The following is a 25490-nucleotide window of genomic DNA, read 5'->3' on the forward strand; positions in this document are numbered from 1 at the left end:
ACACTATACAAACTATAAATATCTTTTATATTTTTTCATAAATATAATTTTTTCATAGCATAATGTAATAATTAAAATATCGCTACTTAACTAACAAAGTAAATAGATAGACTATTAATATCTATATATGTTAATACGAATGTATTATGTATAATAAAAATTTTAGATAACCAAATCCGAATCCGGATCCATCAATTTTATATAGATTTAAATCCGACCCAGATCCAAAAAATTTGAATTTAAATCCGCCTAAAAGAATCAAGTCCACGGATTCGGGTCCAGTCTTTAGAGATTGTTCGCCAATGGGCAGTTCAACCAAAGAGTGGTTATGCTTTGACAGTCTACAAGGGTCATTGATTTGAGACCATGTAGTCGATGAGGGCAGACACAGTGAAAGAAATGGATTTTCCGAAAGACATGTTGGATGTCAAAGTATTTTTTCCAAGAAAACTTAAAATTTCATTAGTACAATTACAGTCTTTCATCACTCTCGCTCGTTGCAAACTAAAGATTACTTGGTTGAATTCATTAACTAAGAATCATAATAAAAGCCCAACAAAATTTCCATTAGAACTATTCATCGAGAGAAAGTCGAACCGTATAACCTTAATTGACACCATAATAACACTTTTAGAGGACTTGTATGGCAATGTGCCTTGCAGATAATTTCAAATAAAATGTTACAATTCCGAGAAGAAACTGCTGAAAGAACTGCTAGAAGCTTGCCCGTTCCCATTACCGATGATTTTCCTCTTTGTGCCTGCAAGAAAGAAGAAATTAAAGGAAACTAAATATATACTAATACAAAATTGTATTAGTATTGTTAAAAATAATCTACATTGTACAATGTAATTTTAGCAAGTTTGTTAGTTAAATCATTTAAGGGGTGTTTCCATCTTTATATAAGCAGTTAACGTCTAAATTGAGGAAATCAAATCTTCTATACTCTTTCATTCCCAACTCACTTTCTCCTTTCTTAGGATAATATTTATCCAAGAAACCAAACAGCATAATAATTATTTGCATTTTTGATTGGAAAATTATTTTTCGACCGATAATGTTTTCCTTAAAATCAAACACTCTAAGTTCCCAAATTATTTCTATGCAACACTATCAAAGCGGAAAAAATCTAACGGAGAAGAAAGAGCGCAAGAAAGTGTTCAGGACTTGTCACTTTTCAAACAATTTCAAGCCAATATCTTCGCAACAAAAGAAACGAAAAAAGAAATCTATCTACGGAACACTAACAAAGTAATGTAGGCAGTTTTCCAAAACGGCCTTTATCTGACTTTTACGATTTACCAACAAATCTTAGCCGCAGGGCGCAGAGTATGGTCACCCAGGAATATACAGTACGGTACAGGGCCACCTAAGGATTATTTCCAAAAGACAGCAATAACACAATATATCCATTTGTTCTCTTTCGTGTTGACAAGGGTGTAAGGTCATGAATACTGTAATTAGAAAAAATAATTTCAAAAAAATTTAGATGCACAACGTATTAGTGAGTCCAAGACACTATGGATGTGGGTTTTGTGAGCCAAACACTGTTTGGACATATTTCTTATTGGAAAAAGTTTCCATGCTTTATACCGAATCTAAATATACAAAGCATAAGCAAACCAATACCAACACCTAAAAGCTCTCTAAATACAATATCTTCTGAAAAAAAATATAGTTTAATACCATATCATATTGGTGTGGCGTATAAAAAAACAATTTTCAACAATGCATACCTCGAGCATTTGGAAGATCAGAATCAACATCCATTCCATCACCATCACTATCACTATCACTATCGCTATCTGATGCAGCTGTTCCGTTTTTGGTCACCGTGCTAGGACCTTGCAGTAACTCGTCCATATTCCACAACTACAAAATAATACATTAAATTATTGAAGAGGAAAATGGTGAAAAGTAGACAAAAAGTGGTTAAAAATTGTATAGCAATTGTGCATTAGTAACCCGATATGAGGATTTGTTTTTTATTTTTCTACAAGATATGGACACCTGAGACCTGTCAATCCTAATAGAAGTAAGCAAAACGGCTGACAAGAAAGAAGTCCAAACCTTCACTGTGTTATCATGAGATATACTTCCAAGAATCTTCTTATCATGTGAAAAAGCTACAAAATCAAACCACAAAACACATTTAAGATTAACGAGAAAACTGTTGTTGAGAGCAACAAAATCAGGAGAGCAAAATCCCATGAACTAGCCAAACAAAATTACAAACCGAAGTGGTCATAAATACCAATTACAAACTTGAAAACAAAAATAAGAAAACGAATCAATTTCTTTTTCATGAAAAACCATCCATGAACTAAAGTTTTTTGTCAAAATATAAACAATAAATAGTCTTAGACAACTATTAGAAGTGTTTAGCTTTTAGTTTATCTAAAAGGTAGTTTACCAAGACGTTCAACTGGGTATTCCGAGTGCTCTGCAATTGGTTGAATGATTTTGTTGGGCAATATGCCCACCAAACTGTCAAGAAATCAAAATTAAATTAGTTAAGATAACTTGTTGCAAGAAAAAAAAGCAGCGAAAATTCCCACATCAATTTAAAAACACTGCAGCAAGGGGTCTAAAGAAGCCATTCATATACCTGATGAGCCCATTTGATGATCCAGTAACGAGTCTATCTTCATCATACTAATGTGAAGAGAAATAAAAAGAAGTTAGCATAGCACCAGGCAAATCAAAGGAACAGAAATAAAAGAGTAGTTTGCACAACAAGAAGACTCACTTTTAAGAGAGCATCTACTGGGTTTGGGCTCAGATCAACAAACCGATCACTGCAATCATACATATACACAGCATTAAAGACTTGGAAGACGTCAATATGGAGAGAAGTATCCTTTATTTTAACATAAAGAGGGAAGCATGAAGAAGAGAGATACTCACGAGGGATCCCAAAAATGGCTTGCTATTTAAAGGTAGCCATAACCATGATAATAGTCATTACTTCATGATAGCATCATATTCTTAACTATCTTAGATAGGAATTAGAAAATGGGTATGGGAATCCAAACAAGGAAGAGAAGAGACAACCCACTTTAAGCCCAAAGGAGGTTCACTACTAAAATCATTTAGTAGTAGTAGGAATTACTCCTCAAGTTTCTAAAATGGTGTATACTCTTCACTTTCTCCTATGTGGGACAGCCCATATGCGGGTAACAAATCGGCATTTTACTTATCTTCAAGAAAATATGCAACATCAAACTAACCTGCAATCTTTGAAGAATCCCCATGAATATAGCAACAATGCACCAGTTTGAGTACCACAAATAACTTTTCTGCCATTCTGAGAGAACATCCAGCATTAAATTAAGCACATTCACTTGAAATATATCTAGGTTCTGAACCAAGGTAAAGAATTCAACCGCATATGGCTTTTAATGATCCAGTGGATACCTTAAGCTATGTGCTTAAAAGTCTAATGAAGGCATTTAAAAAACACAACATCCATCACTGTTCACAAGTAATTACCATCATATTTTCTCGCACCTCACAAAAGATGTATTCCTGTGGGAGATTGCTACATTTAACATTCTCATGTGAGAGTTTTTTACTTGACAAAATAGAGTTTTCTTCAGTTTTTAATAATTGTTGCTTGTGTTGATTACTTGCTAAAACATCTCCACTTGCCAGCTTGGATGCAAGACACAAATATCTTACATCCCACTGCACATGTTCTGAGGTACTAAAAGTTGTTTCAAGCAGAATAGCCGTATTTGACGCGCAAGGATCAAGCTAACAGACTTAAATTTAGCATAATATAAAATCAAGCTCGAGACAAGGTTTCTAAAATAATAGCAAATGGATAAAAGGTCCACTACAGAAGCAAGCTGAAAACATTAACTGGAGGAAGCTGAGAGATAAAAGATAGACACCTCATCTTAGAATAAGTAATTAAGTACCTTCATTATGACTACCGAGAGTGGTTCATCCTCGCAAAATTCAGATTGCGCTTGGAGCTTCAAATTATCAGCAATTAGTAGGAATCAAGCAAAAGCACACACATTAAACACTTGAAGTCAAATAATCAGCCTGAATACCTTACTACTCCGAAGATTGCATACAGAGAGAGTTCCATCTCCACTAAAACACCAAATGTAATAATGTTAGGCAATGTACATGTATAACGGGCAGGTTTGCAACATAATGCAACATCTATGAGCAAAAAAATAAAAATTACGACGATTGTCTAATCCAGCATCAAGTCACTTGATTGCCATTATTTAGGTTCTACATTTCCATAAAGTTCAGATCATACTACTGATCACTTTCAGCAATAGGCTTTATCCCATAACGTCGTTGAAGTTGATGATCCTTCACTCAACACTATAGTTATGTATAAATCAAGGAAGAGAAGCTAAGAACCTAGTCACATTTTATATTTTGGGAAGATGCATGTACAAAAGATGGGCAATCTAGCAGGAAAGATGGTGATAAGATGAAAGCTAATTGCAATACGAGATGGAAGGAAAGAAAGCAAAGGAAGGAAAAGAGGTTGTAGAGGAGCTTGTTCGCATTCAGACACTACAAGTAGCACAAAAAAAAAGAATACATTAACCTGTAGCTTTTCCTATATAGTATTAGTTTTCGTATTTTCAGAATTTTATCTCTATCAATCAAAATTTGCTAAATTCAGGGTTTCTCATGTGTTTGGAAAATTTTATGCAGATTTCTTCATGAAGTTTGGTTCCCAAAAACATTGTAACATATTAGCATCATAATGAATAAGCACCAGGATTATGCAATTTGAAAAGCCACGGATAATCTATTTAGTCAGTTGTGCATCAGCAAACAATCGAAGCTGGCATAAGATTAAGCAACAGAACTTCTCAAGGTAGATGATAAAGTAGATCACCTTGTAGCCAAAAGTCTCGATGAATCTGAAGCAAATGTCATATCTGATATGTATTCCTCATGAACTTGAAAAGTATTGCAACATGACTGTTGCCTGGTATCCCATACCTAAAAAATAAAGGTGAACATGATGAAGTCAAAACTTCACTACAAGATGGTAGTTGTCAGTAAACTAGGCCATATGTAGTTCCATTCACTAAAACAATAACAACAAACTAAATCTAAGCAGGAACAAAGAGTTGTTAGTTCACATATACAAGATCACTATCTCCAACATTTCCTATTGCTGGTCGTGCATACACACGCAAATGAACACCCAAAGAAGGTGGCATTAACTATCAATTTCCTTGTGTTTCAGCTTTGGGATGGAATTTTGGGGATGATATGTTTATGATTTATACATATGGCAATTTGGGAGTGCTTTAAACTCTATTTTAAAAACAAATGTCTGCAAACAACTAGCAAACCATGTCTTTGTGTCTATTACAATAACAGATTGAGGAAACTGGAATCAGACCATAAGCAACTTTATCTAGCCTCAGTAAGTGATCAAATATGACTTCTTTCAAAAAGCACTTAAGTCTTTGCTTTATTGATACAACGGGGTGGATGGAAAGAAAGAATGTGAGATTGAATGCCAGCTAATATCCACTGCATTTCAATTACTAAATTGTCCCAATCGTATCACATAGTAAGGGTTCATCCATTATTAGTCCTATTATTTGACCTCTCATATGCAACAAAGAGAAGGAACCAAAGGACAAAGCCATCTATAAAGCTAGTAATTCTATAAAGTAAGCTATCTTCCAAGGGTGACATATAATAAGAAAGCCTTGCACAGGCAACAATGCCAGGATTTGCTCCATTCGTACATTTTTTATCTCATTGATCAATTGACTTGACCTGAATCTCCAGAAACAACAATCCTCAAAAGGTAATGACTTGTACAAACATGTCCTAGATCTAATTTCAATTCTTTTATTTGATACAAAAAGTAGACTGATTACCAGCAAACAAAGAGTTCAAGGAAAGATAACAAAAAACTGAAATATAATTAGTAAGAAAAGTGACAAGATTTTCCTTTCCTAATGAATATTTAAGCACTTGACACAGAATAGGTCCGTCCAATTAACATGGAAACATATCTAACCATTCTGAAAAAATAGCATGGGAAAAATTAACAGATAATATACTTCCATATCCCGGAAGAAAGAATATATTATATTTCAACTAGGAAGAAACGTACAGCTAATTCATATGACAATATTTGCCAGCAGCTTCATAAATGCATATATCAGAGACAATAGCTAGAGTTTGCTTCCTCATGCTGAAGAATTCACACAAGAACATGCACATATTACTTGCAACTACTAGAAAAAAAATATATCAACTAACTGACTGCAGCTCCAAAACAATCAAACAGTTTCAAAATTCTAATACGCTAAAAGACTCATCATATACGGCTTGTCAATTTTCATTACCAGAACTAAACAAGCATTATAAAACAATAACTCTTTACAAATGAGAATATAAAACAACAAAAGATACTGTAGGAAGCTGAATCCACACCTTAACACATCCTGAGTCATCCCCTGAGGCAATGGTCGCTTCTGTTAAGTTGATTATTCTGTTGACCGGAGTTCTGCATCACATTTATAACAAGAATTTCAGCAATTTCTTTTCTCCCGCACAGCCGGATAACAATTTCATGTCAAAAAGAAAGTTATTTACATAGTGGGTAGTAGAATATTTTGTCTTTTATTTCGATGGGCCAAAGATTTATAGTTCTTTGGTTTCAAATTATAATGGACTATAGTAAAATGGCTCATTAAATCGTGTGCACTTCTTACTTATGTGAAGTTGCACATGATATTTGCTACTACAAAGGGCTAGTTGAAACATCCTTTTTATTAGTGTTATCCAACCCCCAAACTCCACTTATGCTGGGAGCCACTTAATAGGATTATGGTAGTGAAATGTTGTTGGTGGTGATAGTATCAATATTAATTTGTGATATAAAGGCATGACATAAAGTCCAATAACAAGAGGCGAACAACTCACGAGTGTGCATTCTCAAGATGAGCAATCTTTGTTCCAGTTTCGACATCAGTAGCAAGAATTGAGCAATCTGGGGATCCCGTCACAATAGCTGACATCACCACAAAAACAAAGTAATTACATAAGCCATTTGCTTCCCATCTGGCCATCAAGGAAGATAAGCAAATCAAGTTTTAGCCACCGTCAATTCCGAGAATATTAATTTTCAAATGGACAAGGGATTGATTACCGTGTCCTTCATTTATGAACCGGGTAGCTCTGCAAGACTTCTTGTGAGCACGGATTTTCAGCAAACTGCAAACATAATTCAGAATCATATAACCAACCAATTACACAGCTTCAAAAACAAATTAAACATAGTATACAAGACAAAAATCTGAAAAAACTACCGTTGTGGTTCCGCATCAGCAGCATAGCGATACCTGCACATACAAGTACCAACAAACTGAGGATGGAACTCTAATCAAAAGCATTGCTACCACCGAAGAAACGGAACGTAAGAGGAAATGCACTTACAATAAGAGATATCCATTGATTAAGCCAGTGGCAACCAGAGAATCAGACGGGTGGAAGTCCAAGTCAAAAGGGAGACCCTTTAAATTTATCTCCATAACCCCTTTTATGAAATTTTTACTATAATTTTGCACAAGTTTCCTGGAAAATTTATAGTTATGTCAAAAACCCATTCTCAAATTCATGAAAATTAAGACTTACATTGTCTACCAAGCAGAAAATAATGATCATATATATATATAAATTAAACTAAATAAGGGTCGTAAATCAAAATTCCACAGTAATAAATTAGAGCATATAATCAATTTACAATCTTAAAACACTTTTTAACCATCAGCAACCTCAAAAAAGTTCATAATTTCAAAGCTTAAGCCATTTGTAGATGAATTAGAGTGCATAAATAACGAAACCAATAGATTTGAATGAACAGTAAGCCTTAAAAAATAAAAATTTCAATGTTATTTCCTTAAGGCTCTTTTCAATCGGTAGGAATTTAGATTTTGAAAAAAAGATATAAAAAATTGTTACCTCTTAACTGAAAGAGGGATTCGGCGTCGGCGGCACAGGCGACAGAGTGAGTAGAGGCGGCGGAAGGCAGAGGAACAATGGCGGCAAAAGGTTTATCAATGGACAATTGGGCTATGTGGGTTTTTCGAAAGGGCTAAAAATGAGAATATAATTATCGAATGAGGTGAGGGCTTTTATTAAATGTTGCTTCCTTAATAAATTGATTTTTAGTTTTGAGAGTAATTTGTATATAAGATCTTTTAAATTTACGGTTTTTGCGAATTATTATATAAGAGTCTATGTTATTTAGACTAAGTGATTATTAATCAATTTAAATGACTTTGGACTAGCTTAAATGGTTGTTAACCATAACTAATCATTTTTTACTTTCGTTGATTGATAAGTGCAATTATTTGCACTTAATTATATCATTTTATACTTCTTTATGACGTTCGTTGTTAGTAATTTCGTGCTTATTTTGAAGATTTATGCTAATTTACTTGTTTTGGTTATTCATGTTGATTTTGAGTGGTTTTGATTGTTTTAAGCATAATTCTTATGGTTTTAATGATGATGGAGTTTACTAAGGGGGTTTTAGCTCGGATAAAGATGTTCTACTAAGAAAATGAGCAAAAGAGTAAAAGTGTGTTTATAAGGCAACTGTTTTGAGGTAAAATTTGATATATGTCTACTCTTTTGGTCATAACTTTTGATAGGAAGATTGCATTAATGCAAAGTTTGCGGAATTGAAAACTAGATTTCAAGAGCTTTCCAACGGTATATTATATGTCCTATTTCGACAACCGAGCAAGAAATGACGATCGTTTGAAGTTGCTGCAATTTTCCAGCGTCCAAAGCCGACTCAGCGTCAATGCAACATTCTAGAAAGCCGACACGGCTGATTGCTGCACAGGATTTATTTAAAGCGACAGTTTCCTTAAACATTCATTAGCTTTAGTAATTAGGGTTAAATCTCCTTTGGGGGGCCTCCTTCCTCCTCTTTTCTCTCCTTCTTCTTTATCATTTTCCTTTGAATTTTACTCCTTTCCCATTAGTTTACTCTAAAATTCATCCTTCAATTTAGTTCTTCATTAAGTTTTGCCATTAATCTTTCATTGAGTATTATAAGCTTTTCTTTAACATTTAATTTCCTTTGTTTTTAATTTCTTGTATTAGTTTAATTTTCCATTAGTGAACTTTTATTATTGTTATTAATCATCCTTCAATAAAGAATTAGTCTTGTTCTTCATTCATTGCTTTTTGATTTAATTGTTGTGTTCTTGGAGTTTAATTATTGTTTTTTCTTGAATTTGTCATTAATTTCATTCTTAGTCATGTCTAGTAGTATCCTAGGGTTTGTATTTATTGCTTTTACCAAGATTAGTGAGTAAATATCCATTTTCTAGGGTTATGGTTTAAACCTATAAGTCAAGTTTGATTTGATTCTTGAATGTGTTTATGAAACTAGGATTAAAGTAGTTGAATTGTGCTAATAACCCAAATTAAACATGCTTTGTCGGACTAGTCAATAGAACTAGCGTGTGAGATAGGGATCGACTTTGCTTTAAGGTAAATTTTAGTTAAATTCTTATTAGTTCGTTCAATAAAACTAGCGTGTGAGAATTGAATTAGTAGGGCCTAAATCTAATAGTTAATCAATAGAACGAGAGTTTGAGATTAACATGATCATGTTTAATCACGTAATTAATCCGACATTTCATAGACACTAATGAGGATTTGATCATACAAGTCTTTAGGAGATTCCTGACACCCTAGATTTCTTTATCATATAGTTTAATCCATATTTCTTATCGCATTCGTAGTTCGTTAGAAAACAACCAACTAAACATTTTTCACTTTGAGAAATATAATTAATTAAAATTAGCAAGTTTCTTATCCTAGCTTCCTTATGTTCGACCAGCGACAAAACGTACACCGTGTGCTTGCGGTTAAATAAATTTTGCACATCATTGATAATTCCTAATCACATTTGATTTTGCTTATTATAAATTATACCCTTGTTTTTAGCACTTTAATGTCGTTTTTACCCATTAGAACAATATTTTTTCAAAAATCCGGTTGAAACAAGTACTTATTCGCCTATTTTCCGGCACATAGACTGAAAAAGATATTTAACGTCGTTTTTACCTATCATAACGATATTTCTTCAAAAACCGGACGTCGCAATACTCTTATGGGGTAACTCTTTCAGAAATCTGATCGAATAAAGTATTTATTCGTCTATTTTCGAGAACAAATATCTTTTTCGTTATGGTGTAACGTCTACTCGAACAAACATCAAAACAATATGACTGATGAATTTAATTCTCAAAATATTAATGAATTTTAAAAATAAATATTAATTAGATTCAAAAAATAAATAAGAATAAAATTTTAAAAATAAATATTAATTAAATGAATATAAAATAAAAATTATTATTATTAAACTAAAAATCGGAAAATAGATCCAGTTGCACAAAATCTGCGACTGGGCTTAGATCGAGTCGCACGCTTTGTATAACTGGATCTATTTTTCGATTTTTTTAAACTTTTTTTGCATATATAATAACAATAGTATGATTGTTTATCTTTCCATTGTGTACCAATTTTATTTAATTTTATTTGATAAATTGTAACACCCCTGATTTTCCGACCCCTTAACGAAAACCGTAAAGGACAAGAGGAAATTCAGGTGTTACATAAATAATTTCTTGTAATTTTTCATTAACATATTTAAAAAAAGTGAGTATTGTTAATTTGTTAGTATTTTTCTCGATTGAATGATTTACTTAATTAAGACTTTGTTAAGGTAAAAAGTTAATACCTTGTTGATGACCATTTATATAAATATGACGTGTTTTTGTATCTTAAGGGCCCATAAATATATTTTGCTCAGGGTCACTAACGTGTTCGAAGCAACCCTAAAATATATACAAATATCATCAAATAAAGTAGGTAAACACAAATTTTTATTTAATATGATTTGACTATGAGACAATTCAAAATTATGCTAAATACTCCGATTAACTTATTAAAAACATACACTTTAAGTATTAAAATAATTATTTTAAAAATTTTAAATCCTTAAATCACCTATTTTAGCCAATGTATAACTTATTGAAAATGAGGCCGTTTCACTTTCAGCTCAATTCCATCTATAAACAATAACTTTAATATTCATGAATGATCCATGATTGTTAAATACTACTACTAGCGTTCCATGCATTATTTGTTCTTAGACAATAAATATGCACCTAATAGGAACATATTTTAGTATCTTGAATCATTAATTTTTTTTTTTATGTAAATATAAATATATTCGGGAAACTATATCGTTACTATATGAAATTGATATTATTTCTACATTATTAATTTATTACCAATACTATTCTATATGTACTACTCCTCTTAGTATATTTAACTTAACTATTTTTATAAATAATGCAAAGCATTTTTTTAACCCCAAATATAATACAAATCATGTTGCATTGTATTATATTTTGCATTTAAACTGCAAATTAAATTTTATCTCAATTAAAGTAAATACTTCTATTATTTTTTAATTAAGATTAAGATAATGAATTTGATTTTTATATAGCTATTCTTTTTTTTTTCCTACCCTGTAAAAAAAACTGCATGTGAAATAATTTTATTTATGTGAACGTAATTTTGCTTTTTATGAGTATTTACCGGTAAAAAGTTACAAAGCATAAAATCACCAATGAATATTGAATAGTACTCCAATAGAAATCAATATTAATGTGATTATCTTATATTGATAAGTAAAAAATCATAAATGAGTTTTGGTTTGATTTCCTTGTTTATCAGCTATTGATGTAAACTTTACTTTTCCCTTGATATAGAGGAGTTTGAATAATCTTCTCTTTCTTCTTATGTACCTAATTAATTATTGGTCTTTATACATCCTAATTCATTTCAAAAAAATTCAATATAATATTAATTGCAATGAGCAAAATCAATACTCCTATAATATAAGTAAAATTAGGAATAAAATAATTTCTATACAAGGTAGGTAATGAATAAAATATAGGAAATTCTATATGGTAGCATCTAATTTTTATAAAACGCCAGTGTTAGCACCTTTGTAAGATTTTTTCACATGGTAGCATCCAGTTTATGCACTGTCTAAATGCCGTAGCATTTTCCGTTAAATTCTTATTAATTTTTGTTTAATTCATCATTGTAAGATTTTTCCACATGGTAGCATCCAATTTTTGCTCTCAAATGTTTAACTTATTATTTACACATTTTATTCATTGATTAATTTATCAACGCCCTTAAATCTTGTAACAATTTTATTTTCATTCAAATTATTGGTATTATAAAATTCAAAGGAGTATTACAAACACTAATAAATAATTCAAAAGGTGCATTTTATAAGTTCAAAAGGTGCATTCCAAGCACTAATACATATCTACTTAATTGTTACAACATTTAAGGGCGTTAATAAATTAATCGGTGAATTAAACATTAAAATGGTAAATTAAACATTTGAGAGTAAAAACTGGATGCTACCAAGTGGAAAAACTTACAAAATGATAAATTAAACGGAAACTAACAAGAATTTAACGGAAAATACTACGACAATTAGATAGTGTATAAACTGGATGCTACCATGTGGAAAGATCTTACAAAAGTGCTACAATTGGGATTTCATAAAAACTAAATGCTACCATGTGATATTTCCCAAAAATATGGAAGGAAGTAATATATTGCAAATATTGAATATATATACACAATACATATAGATAGATGTATACACAATAAATATAAATAGATGTATAGTATTCAAAGTAACTGTTAATTCGTCTCAAAATATGTATAAAATATATGTTACAGTACATATTACATTTATTCACTATTAAAAAAATATATTTAATACTGTTCGCACAATTTTCTCAATATAGTGAATAGTATTCTTATTTTTTTATGGGAGTATTGTTATATTTTATTCCCTTATATTTGAAATAATAAACTTCTAATTAATATATGTTACGTATTAGTATATTACATATAATGACTATTAAAAAAAATATAAAGTGGCAATTTGAAATAACTTCTAAGTATATTAAGTCGCTGATTTAGAATTTTCTATTTTTTTACTAAATTGTATGTTGTATAATTTTTTTTGATGTATAATTGTATATTTGTCTGATTGATAATAACTATAAAATCAATTAAATGAACAAAAATGAAACTTTCGTCTCTAAAAGAAAAAACTTTCACGATCTTTTATTTTTTGATAAAAATCAGCCAAATCTAAACCTATTTTTAGGCATAAAAGTCAAAAAAAAAAAGTTTATTAAAATTAATCTATGGCCTATATGGCTATATATAATAGTAGTATAATAACCTAAAACGTCCAAATTACTCTCCCTCAATTCTGCTCAATCTTTCAATGTTTCAGATTTTACAAGTTCTCAGGTTGGGAACCCTAATCTCATTCTTTCAATTCATTCAAAAACCTTATTATCTTTGTTCTTTCAATCAAGATTCGATAATGACATATTTCTTTTGCAATGACTGCAAAGCATGTACCCCAATAGTCATTGATAACAGGTTAGGCCAAACTATATGTTCTATTTGTGGTCTTCTTTTGGATCAATTCCATCTCGTCTCCGTTAATGAGACCTCGGAATTCGAAAATGATTCTAACACTAATCCTGATACAATCGGCGGTCCGACGAATGATAGTAATAGAATCGAATCTGATGCCAATCCTAGTCCTGATAAAATCAGTGACCCGAGAAACGATAGCATTTTGAAATCTGGAATTGCAGACTCAAAAATAATCTCTAGAAACAAGAAAACTGATCGCCTTTCAGATGGATTTGAAAGAATTGAATCAATGGCTAAGAAATTATCTCTGGATTCCGCGATTACACATCGTGCTAAAAAAATCTTCAAGAAACTTTACGAGAATCATCATTCTCGAGGGAAGAGTAATGATATATTTCCGGCTGCTTGTATATTCTTCGTTTGTCGACAAGAAAAGAATCCACGAACATTGAAAGAGATTTGTTTCGTTTTGGAGGATGGAATTAGTGCGATGAAAAGTATCGTGAAGGAGAATTCATACATTGAGCATCATTTAAACAAAAATACGCCTGTGATTGGTGAAAATAAAATTGCGAGTGCTGCCGATTATGTAAAAAGATTTTGTACTAATTTAGGTATTTTGTATGACCGTGATATAAAAGCAGCATTTGAGGCGGCACAAAACTCAGAAAAGATTGATATTAGGAGGAGTCCACCGTCATTGGCTGCAGCTATGATTTACATTGTTTGTTTCTTTTTGAAAAAGCCGAAACCACTATCATTGAAAAATATTGCGGTTGTTAGTAGTGTTGCTGAGGGAACCATTAGAAGTGTTTGTAAAGATGTTAAGCCTCATTTACCCAAGATTATTCCTACTTGGTTTGCTGAGAAAGATGAATTATTGAAGGCTTCTTTCCCTGATAGTATATAGATGGAATTTTTTAAATTATTTTTTGGCTAGGGTATTAGTATGTAGATGGAATTTTTTTTTCTTAAGTTACTGCTTTGCTATTTTTTGATTTTATTATTATTGTTATTATTATTATTATTATTATTATTATTATTATTATTTCTTTTTAATAGTTTTTGACTATTATTATTATTATTATTATTATTATTATTATTTCTTTTTAATAGTTTTTGACTATTATTATTATTATTATTATTATTATTGAAAACGATGCTATATTAGAGTTCGAACAATGTGTTTCAAACTCCAATATTGCCAAGATCGAATGTATGAGGTTTTGTGACAAACAAATTAAGCTATCGATGATATCGATGTTTGTAGGAGTAAGTAATGCAATAAACGACACAAAAATTTAACGAGATTTACCCAATTTAGGCTACGTCCTCCGGTGTGTAGTATCTCTTATATTATCAAATGAGTTTAAAGAACTCTCAAATATGGAGAATTACAATAGAGAAGAAATATAGGCTAGTGTTTGGCTTGGGGTGTATTTTGTGGATGTGGATAATTACAATGTGTGAATGATAGCTCTCTATTTATAGGAGAGATTTTACTAAGTAACATTAAGTACATTAAAACTATGAATAAATGATAATGAAACATCCTCAAGAACTTGAAGAGTTAAAAACAGCATCTTAGGAGCATCAGAGACATCGCTCGACCAAAGTAGAGGCTCGCTCGGTCGAGCAGGCTGCAGGAAGTTTCTGGTTGCATTCTGTATGCTTGCTCGACCCAATCTGAGCTCGCTCGATCGAGCGAGCTGGTCGAGCGACACTTCAGAGGGCTTATGACAGTATTGCTCGACTTGCATAGTAGAGCATCTTGAATTAAACCTTTCCATTTCTTCATTAGGTCCCATAACTCCCACGAATAACTCTTTAATTCATACTTTAATCATCATCATAAACCACAAATATTAAGACTCATCTTAATACACCCATTCATGACATACTTATGGGATTCCATCCCAAGAGTCACCACATGAATGCATCCATCAAATGTGCACTCAAGTCACACCATTCATAACAATCTTCACCTTGACTTGAGTTCACCTAAGTCAATGGAATTCTCTAATTCAGTCCAACATAATATAACAACTTACACAACATCATACTTAAAAAACAAAAACAACACATGTGCATAAACATAGCACATGCACTAAAAATGCCCTCAAAGGGCTCACAAGAGTATGAAATTTAATTACCAATCAAGTTCATACATCCCATGGACTCATTGGGGTATCTTGGAATTATTCTCAAATCTTCATTACTAAAAGAAGTATCAGCATCAATTTTATTTTCATGCTCGGTTGAAGTAGTGGAAACACAAGCCAAACTAATTAAGGTTGAACCCACAAGCATATACAAGCCATCATTAATAGATCCTTTCAAGAACAAATTAGGACCCTTGCCAACCTTCAAAACTCCACCTTCTCCAATGCACTTAAAACCTTCTTTATCCATAATACTAAGGGAAATTAAGTTTCTATTCATACCTGGAACATGAAGGACTCCGGTCAATGTTCTTACAACACCATCAAACATGATAATTTTAACATTTCCAACACCAACTATCGGACAACTAGCCTCATTGCCCATAGTGACTTTTCTTCCATCAACCTTTTGATAAGTTGAGAAGAAACTAGAGTTAAAAGTTATGTGTCTCGAACATCCCGAATCCAAAATCCAAGAATCACCACCCTTATATTCACTAGTAACAACAAGAGCACCAACATCATATTCTTCACCTTCAACATAGCTAGCTTCGGCGGAGATAGCTTTTGTGGACTTGCTTTCATCGGATTGTTTGGCTTTTAATTTCCAACAATCTTTCTTGAGGTGGCCTTTCTTCTTACAAAAGTTGCAAGTATCGCTCCTTTTGTTCCTACTCGACTCTTTAACAATTAAAGCATCATTGGAAACTCTAGACTCCTTTTGAGCAAATTGAGAATCAGTAAGGTCCTTTTGAGTCAAAGCCTTTCTAACATCCTCACTACTCAAAGTGTCTCTTCCATATAACAAGGTTTCCCTAAAATGCTTATATGAAGACGGTAGTGAAACTAACAATAGAATACCCAAATCCTCATCATCCACTTTTACATCAATATTTTGCAAATCCATAATTATTGAGTAAAATTCATCAGGGTGCGGTTTCATAGGCTTCCCTTCTTGCAATTTGAGATCATACAAATGACTCTTTAACAAAAGTCGATTAGTAACACTCTTTTCCATATAGAGTGATTCCAATTTTTCCCAAATGCCTTTTGAAGTTTCCTCCTTTACAACTTTTCTCAAAACTTCATTAGAGAGACTAAGTTGTATGGCGGATAGAGCCTTCGCATCCATTTCTTCCCACTTAGCCTCACTTATGCTATCGGGTTTCTTCTCCACACCATCTAGTTCTTTATGCACTCCATTTTGTATCAAAATTGCTTTCATTTTGACATGCCATAAGCCAAAGTTCACACTCCTATCAAACTTCTCAATATCAAGTTTCATTGTAGCCATGTCGCACCAATATGACCTCTAAAACACGATAACAACAACTTGGCTCTGATACCAATTGAAAACGATTCTATATTAGAGTTTGAACAATGTGTTGACAAACTCCAATATTGCCAAGATCGAATATATGAGGTTTTGTGACAAACAAATTAAGATATCAATGATATCGATGTTTGTAGGAGTAACTAATGCAATAAACGACACAAAAATTTAACGAGGTTCACCCAACTTAGGCTACGTCATCCGGTGTGTAGTATCTCTTATATTATCAAAGGAGTTCAAAGAACTCTCAAATATGGAGTATTACAATAGAGAAGAGATATAGGCTAGTGTTTGGCTTGGGGTGTATTTTGTGGATGTGGATAATTACAATGTGTGAATGATAGCTCTCTATTTATAGGAGAGATCTCACTAAGTAACATTAAGTACATTAAAACTATGAATAAATGATAATGAAACATCCTCAAGAACTTGAAGAGTCAAAAACAGCATCTTAGGAGCATCAGAGACATCGCTCGACCAAAGCAGAGGCTCGCTCGGTCGAGCGGGCTGCAGGAAGTTTCTGGTTGCATTCTGTATGTTTGCTCGACTCAATCTGAGCTCGCTCGATCGAGCGAGCTGGTCGAGCGGCACTTCAGAGGGCTTATGACAGTATTTCTCGACTTGCATAGTAGAGCATCTTGAATTAAACCTTTCCATTTCTTCATTAGGTCCCATAACTCCCATGAATAACTCATTAATTTATACTTTAATCATCATCATAAACCACAAATATTGAGACTCATCTTAATACACCCATTCATGACATACTTATGGGATTCCATCCCAAGAGTCACCACATGAATGCACCCATTAAATGTGCACTTAAGTCACACCATTCATAAAAATTATTATTATTATTATTATTATTATTATTATTATTATTATATGTTGTGTAATTGGTCAACATAGATAAAAAATGTTAATATTGGGAGTTACAATTAATTACTACATTGATGGATCGAAGGTTACGTAAATTTTCCTCATTTCTCCCCGATCCACTTCTTCCTCTCTAACTTGAATACCATAATATCAATATGTGCACTATTCCAAACATATGGAGTATAAGTAATGGACAATTTATTCTTCTCCTGATGGAGATTTATTTTAAAATATTAGTTAGTCGAGTGGTTGAATATATTACCTTTCATCTTTGAGAGAGCGAACTAATTCTCACCATCCATGAAAAGATGAACGAAATTTCTCTTCCCCTTGTGATTATAATTTTATAGATCCTATAGTTTACCTTGAAAAGAAATAACAGAAGTTTATTTAATTTAATCTAATTCAAAAAACTCCAATTCAATATCTTGGTACAATCAGTTGCATCATATACATGAAACAAATGATCACGTAAATTATTTTGAAAAGTTCAAAACAAAAAGAAAAAAAATACAAACAAAAAAAACATATATATCCTTTTAAAGGTTGAAAATTTCAAATGAGAATTAAAATTCTCTAATTAGAATGGACAAAAAAAAGTAAACGGTAAGCATTTAGAGAGGGAGGAAATGGCAGCATCAGATAAAGAAACCCTAACCTTAAAAGCAATCATAAATTATTAGAAATGTTTGAGGGAAATTAAACAGCACAACCCAAGACACGAGCAAAAAATTGAATAACTCTTACAAAAATTCAATGTAATTTTAAAAATTATACTCCCTCCGTTCCTTTTTGATCTTCCACATTACTATAACGGGTAGTTTCAAAAGTTCTTCCACTTTAGAATACTTTCTATTTTTAGAAAGTTTTTATCTCACTTTTACCCCTTAAAATCCCCCTTTTCTTTTAATATACCCATTTTCTTTTATTTATAATTATTTTCTCTCTCATACTTCCAATACAATCATTACTTCACACTACTATTTAATTAAAATAATACCCACTACAACCTCATACTTCCAATACAATCATTACTTCCCACTATTATATAATTAAAATAATACTCACTACCACCAAAGATTCTCTTTTTCTTAATCTTTGTGAAATACCCAAATAGGAAGAACAAATAGGAACGGAGGGAGTAATATTTTTGTAACAATTTTATATTTTTAAACACTTAATAACACTAAATATTGAGGTTCTTAACTTTTTATGGCCCTATACAGTCGAATATGTTTTTTATACTCAAAATTTCTCATCAACTACATATGACATATGTTCCTAATATTTGCTCCGTTAAAAGCCCCTTCTGTTGAGGCGATCACAGCGACAGTCGGTACTACTACTCGTAAATGGGATGGACTACTTTTACCGTAACGTAAGTAACCTATGGATCTTTGTGTGCTAGTAGTTTGTAGTTTATACTAGTATTAGGAGTCTAGCTTTTTTTTTTTTTTTTTTTTTTTTTTAAAAAAAAAAACCTAATAATTTATTGATAAAAATGTTATATGATATTTTAAGTTACGATCATTATAAAAGAGATCTAACATTGAAACATTTTCTCTATAACATCGTCTTTGTTTGATATAACCTCCTTTGAGGGGGTCTTTTGATCTAATGTAACATTGAAATAGATATAAGTTTGATATTATTAACTGTATTAGCAAAATTGATACCCATGCTAACGTCATATATCTTTTTACCATTGAATTGATAACAAGACTTTAAATTCTCAGTATAAGTGATTTAAAACCTAATAAATAAATAGATCTAATCCAATAACTGGATAGAATGAATTTTATTAGTAATTAAAAATAAAAAGAAAGAGAATGGGTGCTTACCATCAATCATAAAGTTGGTAGCCACAAAATTAACAATAAAGGTTAAAGTTTTTTTAAAAAGAAAAAAAAAAAAAGAGAGAAGATAGGGAGGCTAGGGTTTTTTCAAACTTGTCAAAAACTTAATTTTTTAGAGTTTAACTAGAGTCTAGCTAGGACCTAATGAAAGGAAAATTTCCCTTAATTAAGCACATTTTTTGTTGTTCTCTTCCGCAATAACTATAACATTAATTCCTTAAGCACTTAATTTTTTTTGAGTTAAGACTATATTTCTATGTCAAATATTTATCCAGCTGAATTTCAAACACACCCTTATTGTAAATGAATAGGACAGATATAACATTTGACAAATTCTTTATTAAGAATAAGATCGTCTCGTAATGAGACGACTTAATATGAGCTAATCTAATATTTAGTTTTAAAAAAACTAAAGAAAAGTTTTTCATTTAATTAATTAATTTTTTTAAAAAGATGTTAATCGAGCTGCTTGTATGGACCTGTCTCATGGTAAGATGGTCTCATACAAAATAATTTTCTTAAAACAAAAAGGGTAGAAGTATGAAAATTTTATCTGTCATATTGATTCCTTTGACTAAGAAAAATATTATCATTAAATAATCTTACTAATTAATTTGACGTCAAAATTTTTTTTAATAATATTCTCAATTCTATTGATGAATGAGTTTAATTTATTGTAATTTATAATTTATTTTCAACAATAAATTTGTTACAATTTTATCGATATTTAATTTTGATTTATAAATACCCAATCCACACAATACACATTGATATTTTTAACAATAAATTTGTTATAATTTCAGCAAATTTGTACAAAGTCATATATACTTAAGTTCCATCTTAAGGTAAAGTAAATATTTACATATTTTACGTAACGCTCACCGGCCACTCAGTAATACACTCTATCAACTCCTTTGAATTTGCACCATTTGACGAAAAACATTCTCAGAAAAACGATCAAAGGGACAGAAACGTAATATTTATATATTTACATATGATTCATCATGAAGTACAAGACATAAAATCAACTAGTACTTTGACGTCTTGAACAGTGTCTATCATTTTATCAAGGAGGTATATAAAATCAAAAAGTATAAATCCTTAAAAAGTATAAAATCAAAAAGTATAAAACCTTTCTGCATAATCACTAATGCAGAATTTAGGGATCTTTAAAACTCCATTGTCGAACTTGACGTTGATACAATGATCTTCGCTAGGAACGAACTTAACCCCTAATGCAACCAATTCTTTCGCTGTCTAAGACGTTTGCATAACATCGTTATCAGTATGGCTGTTTATTAGTTGTTCATCGCGAAGTTTTTCAGGCCAAAAACAGATTCGCCAGAAGTCTTAAAGATGTTCGATTCTTAGATCTTTATTGGTGATTCTTAACGGAGAAATATCAGCTAACATTGAATCCAGAGATGGAAGCGTGTGCAAAGTAATTAAGCGTAAGATCTCTAAAGGATATTTTTTTTGAAGGCCGAACCATATGCTTTGTTATATAGATTTTAAAGAATGAAAAATGGTAATTGGTTTTCCAATAGAAATAAATCGTTTGATCGGTAAAGCTTATTGCCTACACAAGGATTTTTGAGTTTAAAGTCAGAACTCGAGAGCATAAACAAGTAGATGATGAAGGCAGCATCACGTAGTAACATTTCAATGAAAGTTTTACTAGACAATTCTATTTTTTCCTGATAGTATGCTCTGGCTTCTTCTTCCCAGCAGTCTAATTCTGCGAATTTGATGTACTCATTTAAGGTTTTATGAGCATTTTTTTTTCATGTTCAAGGAGGAGATTGAAGAAGATCTGCTTAAGTTCTTCCATGTCTTTAAGTAGCGGATCTTCATAATAGAAAGGACCGATGGATAGAACTAAAGGTCGATAACATTCTTTGTATTTTTTTACGCATAAACTTAGGAACCTTGTAAATGCTACATGTAGAGCCTCCTTTATGCTCAGTGATAGTAGGGGGTATTGTATCCACACTTAGATCCCTTGGTGATGATTGTAGATATAGCTGATCAGTCTGTGCACAGGGTTTTGTTAGACAGTGGTGTCGAGGTAAACGTTATTTACCATATCCTGCTGGGACCGGATGGATCTGGAAGATAAAGGTTTGAAGAAGTCTTCCACTCCCATTGTTGGGTTCTCAGGGGAGTCAGTACAGGCAGAGGGGAAAATAACATTGCCTGTAACTATCACAGATAAGCAAGGGGTTACCATCACAGTTCCCCAAGAATTCTACGTCATTAATGCTCCAACAAGATACAATTGTATTCTGGGAAGGAAATTCACGGTAGTAATAGTTGGTATTCCCTCTACCCATCATCTTGTTTGCGGCGGAAGAATAGGAATACAGGAGTTTCAGTGCACAATCCAACAAAAATAAAAATGGATGTTTGGCTTCGTTAAGTTTACGGCAGAATTCAGAGGTACACAGGAGAATTTCGGTGCACAATTAAATGAAATCAAATTGATTTGTGTTGTTGTTGTACCGAAGCTTTAAAGGGAGGAGGAAGGCTTTGAAATTCACGAGAGGAATGGGACTTGATTGCTGTTTTCAAAGGTTCATTCGACATAAGTGAGTAGGAGAAGGGCTTGGGTATGTTAATCAAAATAAAAGAAAAGGAAAAGAGAGAAGAAATTAGATTGAGAATATATTTATATTATGTATATTCGAGGTCATTCTCGTACTAATAATTCTCTTAAATTCACTCGTCTTAAATTATTAATTTCTCAAATATTACAGCTCGAACAACCCTCCCTTGTTCCCTCTCTTGATTCTTCATAGCTTCAAAATTAAGGCACATAATGCTCCTTGCATCCCCTTTAATTACTTCATCAATGCAAGCTATTATTGACTCACCAGGTGGTGAAACTTGTTATCATTAAAGGTATATTGGTACTTATATCAACCATTAAATGTATAGAGTTTGGCGCATAATGAGTCAATAAGAGTTGCACAAATTCTTGAATAAGACAGTTTTATGGCATGACTATTTTTATTGAACTAGTTCATATATATTTCGTGACGAGCAATAAGAGTTAAGCCAACTTGACATGACTAATGATACAATATTTAGAAAATTTGAAAAAAAAAGATAATTTAACAACTTTATTCAAAAAACAAGCTTCGTTCAAACTTTATTCCCAAAATAAGCGTCCTTGCCTCCGAAGCTAGGATTGGTGTATACTCGCACTTACTAACAACGAGTATAATGAAATGGTCAAAATTTTAGTTAAAGTTTATTTCGCTGTTAATAACAGCGACCTATTGTTTGACTGGTCAACTGGTCAAGTCGCTGTTAGTAACAATGATCTAATACGTTTCTAAATTCAGCAGCCTTCTTCCTCCTTCCTTATTTCACCCGATTTTGTATCAGCGAAACAACCCACGAAATCTCCCTCTACTTTCCACCATTAAAATCAAATTCAATCCTTCAATTAATCTCATCAAATTTCAAGTTTCTACTACTAATTAGTTCTGTCATCTTCCTGCATTCACTTAAGGTACTATTTTTTTGTGTTTTTTTCTTTTTCCAAAAATTAGGGTTCACAAATTCCTCATCAACTTTCACATAAATGCAGGTTCATAAACTTGCAATTTACTATTTCTTGTTAATCTACAGCTTATTAAGGTACGTTTTTATTATAAATTTTTTATTTGTTGTTGATTTTAAAATGTATGTCATTTATAGTGGTCATTTACACTTAAACTCTATGAATATGTCGAATGTACTTGTTATTTGTATTGATCTTCATAATGAGGTTGTTTGTTCATGAATTTAATGTAGAAAATATTTGAGTTTAATGTAGAGAATGTTTGAATGCAAACTCTAAATTTGAGTTTAATTTAGAGAATGTTTGAATGTAAAACCTAAATTTAATCAATGTTGTTATATATGTATATATTTATGAACTTGATGGTGATGTTGATTTTGTACGTATTGTTGTAGAAATGGCTTCATTTCGTGTGACTATTGTATGTTTTTGAAATGGTTCAATTCGATCAAGTAGCAGCAATGTTAAGTATGTTGAGGGAAGACGTAAACTGTTTGCATGCAACTCAAACACATGGATTTGAATGAATTTAAAAATTTTATATGCTCTAAGATTGGCATTGACACTACAAGAAGTACTGTTAATGTAAGTTTTAAATACAATATGAGTGGAGGATTGTTAGCTCTTTCGGTTGAGGATGAGGAGGCTATAGATGCAATGTGGGAGTATTCAAAGTCTACCTCTATTCCTTCTTTAGAGTTATATGTAGAAGAGATACCCCTAGGGAATCAAGATGTCAATGTTGTAGAAACAAATGCATTCTTAAATGTAACTTCTTCTGCTCCATCTCATACGCCCTTCCCTACCCAAGAAATCCAAAATCCCATTATGCCATCTTCCTCTTCTCCTTCTAATTACAGTAACTAAGTTATTGTTGAATTACAGTAGATGTAACACCCCAAGATTTTAATAATGAAATTATTTAATATTTTTATAACTTTTAAAGATTTTACAATTATATTAAATTATTTCTGAATTAGTTTAATAAATTTCTTGCATACATGAATGTAAATGTTAATTTATATATATATATATTAAAAATATAGTTACGATTTCATAAATAAAGAAGTTCGAGTCAAAACGACTATTTTATTTAAATGTCTGAGCCCACAAAAATGAGTCTCTTAGTTGAGTCTCGCAAGAAAATAAACCGAGATAAAAATAAATACATAAATAAACATAATAATAATAATAATAATAATAATAATAATAATGATATAGCAACGAGTATAAAAACCCATAAAACCCTAAAAAAAACAAAAGCTGAGCCGTCATTTCCCTTCTCCTTCTTCTCCCTTCTCTCGCTGCTCCTTCTTCCTCTCTGCTGTGCGCTGCTTCTTCTTCCTTGACCAGCAGCAGCAAGGGCTGCGTTTCTTCTCGCAAATAGCAGCCCCAGCAGTAGCCCTAATGCCGCCAGCCACGCCTCCGCCGTAGCCGCCAACAGCCGCCAATAGGCTGCGTTCTTCCCCACCAACAACAGCTGAGCCTTAAACAACCGTGTAGCATTTTGTGCCGCCAGCAACTGGCTGCTGGGCAGCTGATTTTGGCCCTGCGCCACCACCTCCGCAACCTCCTCTCACTTCTCCATCCTCTTGCTAGTTTTATTTTGTGAGCCATCTCCTTACTCTTATTTGATTTCATCTTTGTTCCAATTAAAATTTATAAAGTTTATGAGAAAAATGTTGAACTTTGTATGATGGTTATTGAATCTTGTAATGAGTGAGAATTGGATTGATGATTTGAATGTACTTATGGATTAGGTTTTTGAAATGTGAATGAAAAGTGTTGAACTTGTGTTATTTTCATTGAATCTTTTGTGGGTAAGAGTGTTTGATGAATAAAATGTTCATGACTTGAAGGTTGATTTGAAATTATGGGTTGTGTGTTGATTTTGTATTAGTTTCTTGAGTCTTAATATGGGTAGTAAATTAAAGTGTTATTTTTGAACATGAAATGACTAGGATTTGGATTTAGAGGTGAAATTACTAATAATGTGGATTTATGCTATATTTTGGTGGTGTAATGAATGATTTAATAACCTTAAAAGTTGTTTTGAGACTTAGTCGATTGGTTATTGTTATGATAACTAGTAATGGTGATGATTGTAGCTGACTATGATAGTGATTGTGGTGGTTGTAAAATGATTAGTAGAATTTGTT

The 25490-nt window shown here is 32.0% G+C and overlaps 2 protein-coding genes across 2 annotated transcripts; one reads left to right on the forward strand and one right to left on the reverse strand.

Annotated features, from left to right (window-relative positions):
• Nucleotides 1-404: 404 nt before the first annotated feature.
• LOC130815270 (WD repeat-containing protein 55) lies at nucleotides 405-8156 on the reverse strand. Its single transcript, XM_057681685.1, has 16 exons — nucleotides 7975-8156; nucleotides 7450-7587; nucleotides 7323-7355; nucleotides 7163-7227; nucleotides 6937-7024; nucleotides 6445-6517; nucleotides 4877-4983; nucleotides 4062-4104; nucleotides 3924-3980; nucleotides 3231-3307; nucleotides 2750-2798; nucleotides 2609-2655; nucleotides 2414-2487; nucleotides 2071-2126; nucleotides 1737-1872; nucleotides 405-760 (listed from the first exon to the last, which is right to left on the reverse strand). Exons 2-16 carry the CDS (start codon nucleotides 7542-7544, stop codon nucleotides 681-683), a joined length of 1080 nt encoding a protein of 359 aa, XP_057537668.1. The 5' UTR covers nucleotides 7545-7587; nucleotides 7975-8156; the 3' UTR covers nucleotides 405-680.
• Nucleotides 8157-13474: 5318 nt separating this feature from the next.
• LOC130815784 (transcription initiation factor IIB-2-like) lies at nucleotides 13475-14443 on the forward strand. Its single transcript, XM_057682265.1, has one exon. The coding sequence runs from the start codon at nucleotides 13475-13477 to the stop codon at nucleotides 14441-14443; it is 969 nt and encodes a 322-aa protein (XP_057538248.1).
• Nucleotides 14444-25490: the final 11047 nt, after the last annotated feature.

Source organism: Amaranthus tricolor, chromosome 6 (assembly GCF_026212465.1).
Source record: "Amaranthus tricolor cultivar Red isolate AtriRed21 chromosome 6, ASM2621246v1, whole genome shotgun sequence".
Lineage (NCBI taxonomy): Eukaryota > Viridiplantae > Streptophyta > Magnoliopsida > Caryophyllales > Amaranthaceae > Amaranthus > Amaranthus tricolor.